Raw genomic sequence first — 905 nt, forward strand, 5'->3', positions numbered from 1 at the left:
CTTTTTTGTTAATGATATCTTTTGAAAACCTTTTTGTGCGACTGAATCTTTCAAATATGAAATTGATAGTTAACCTATTTCCTTCTTGTTATTATAAACATGGCAACTCTCGAAAATTTAGATGCTAATTTCTGCAATAACAAACTTTTTTGTTAATGATATATTTTGACTTATATTTCAAGACCATAACAATGTAATTTTCGCTGCCATATATTAGAATTATTTTCTTTCCTTATATGCAACATAAACTCAAAATTAACTGATGAGCCACATTTCATAGAATAAAGGGAATCATTACTAGGGGAGAATAAATCAAAATCAAAATCAAAGCTTTTAACGTGAAAGCCGACTGAAATATTTCAATTAGAACGTGATTTACAATTAGTGACAATGGCTAACTATACTGGCCATCCATTACTTCATCTCTCCCTAAGCTCTTATATATATAAAAAAAACACACCCAATGTTGTCACAACTTGCAACTAAAGCAGTGTGGTCTCTCTCAAGCAGCGATTTCATCCACGTTAGAGTTAAATACAAAACTTGGGAAAGAAGTGGTTATATCCCTGCAATAATTAAGGAAATATACTATGGTCAGTACCTTATAATCTGGATGCAAGTAGTTTAGCATCTTACTTTTTCAATTCCTATTATCCTATAAAGCCCAGACACTTTGCAAAATTGTCACATCCGTCTATCAGATACATTTACTGCTCATCCGACCATCGTCCAATGTGTCTTAAAAAAAACTAAAAAATGCTTCTCCCGACATACTTGGACATACTCAAATATAATCAGGTTTCAGCATGTTTAACCTTATTCTTAAGTTATATACTTGAAATTAATTCAGAAATAGTATAAATTATTATTTATTAAAATTTTAAATACTTTATATATTCAAAAAA

At 29.8% G+C, this 905-nt stretch overlaps 1 protein-coding gene across 2 annotated transcripts in view; it reads right to left on the bottom strand.

The window, feature by feature from the left end:
• The window catches only part of LOC107629099 (calcineurin B-like protein 1), a 4,766-nt gene continuing 4,112 nt past the window's right edge, over window positions 252-905 (bottom strand). For both annotated transcript variants that reach the window (XM_016331799.2, XM_016331807.2), the window contains exon 9: window positions 252-566. In XM_016331799.2, the coding sequence (XP_016187285.1) occupies window positions 503-566 (64 nt within the window). In that variant the 3' untranslated portion in view covers window positions 252-502. The remainder of the gene's footprint in view (window positions 567-905) is intronic.

The sequence above is a fragment of the Arachis ipaensis genome, chromosome B01 (assembly GCF_000816755.2).
Source record: "Arachis ipaensis cultivar K30076 chromosome B01, Araip1.1, whole genome shotgun sequence".
In the NCBI taxonomy this organism is placed as follows: domain Eukaryota; kingdom Viridiplantae; phylum Streptophyta; class Magnoliopsida; order Fabales; family Fabaceae; genus Arachis; species Arachis ipaensis.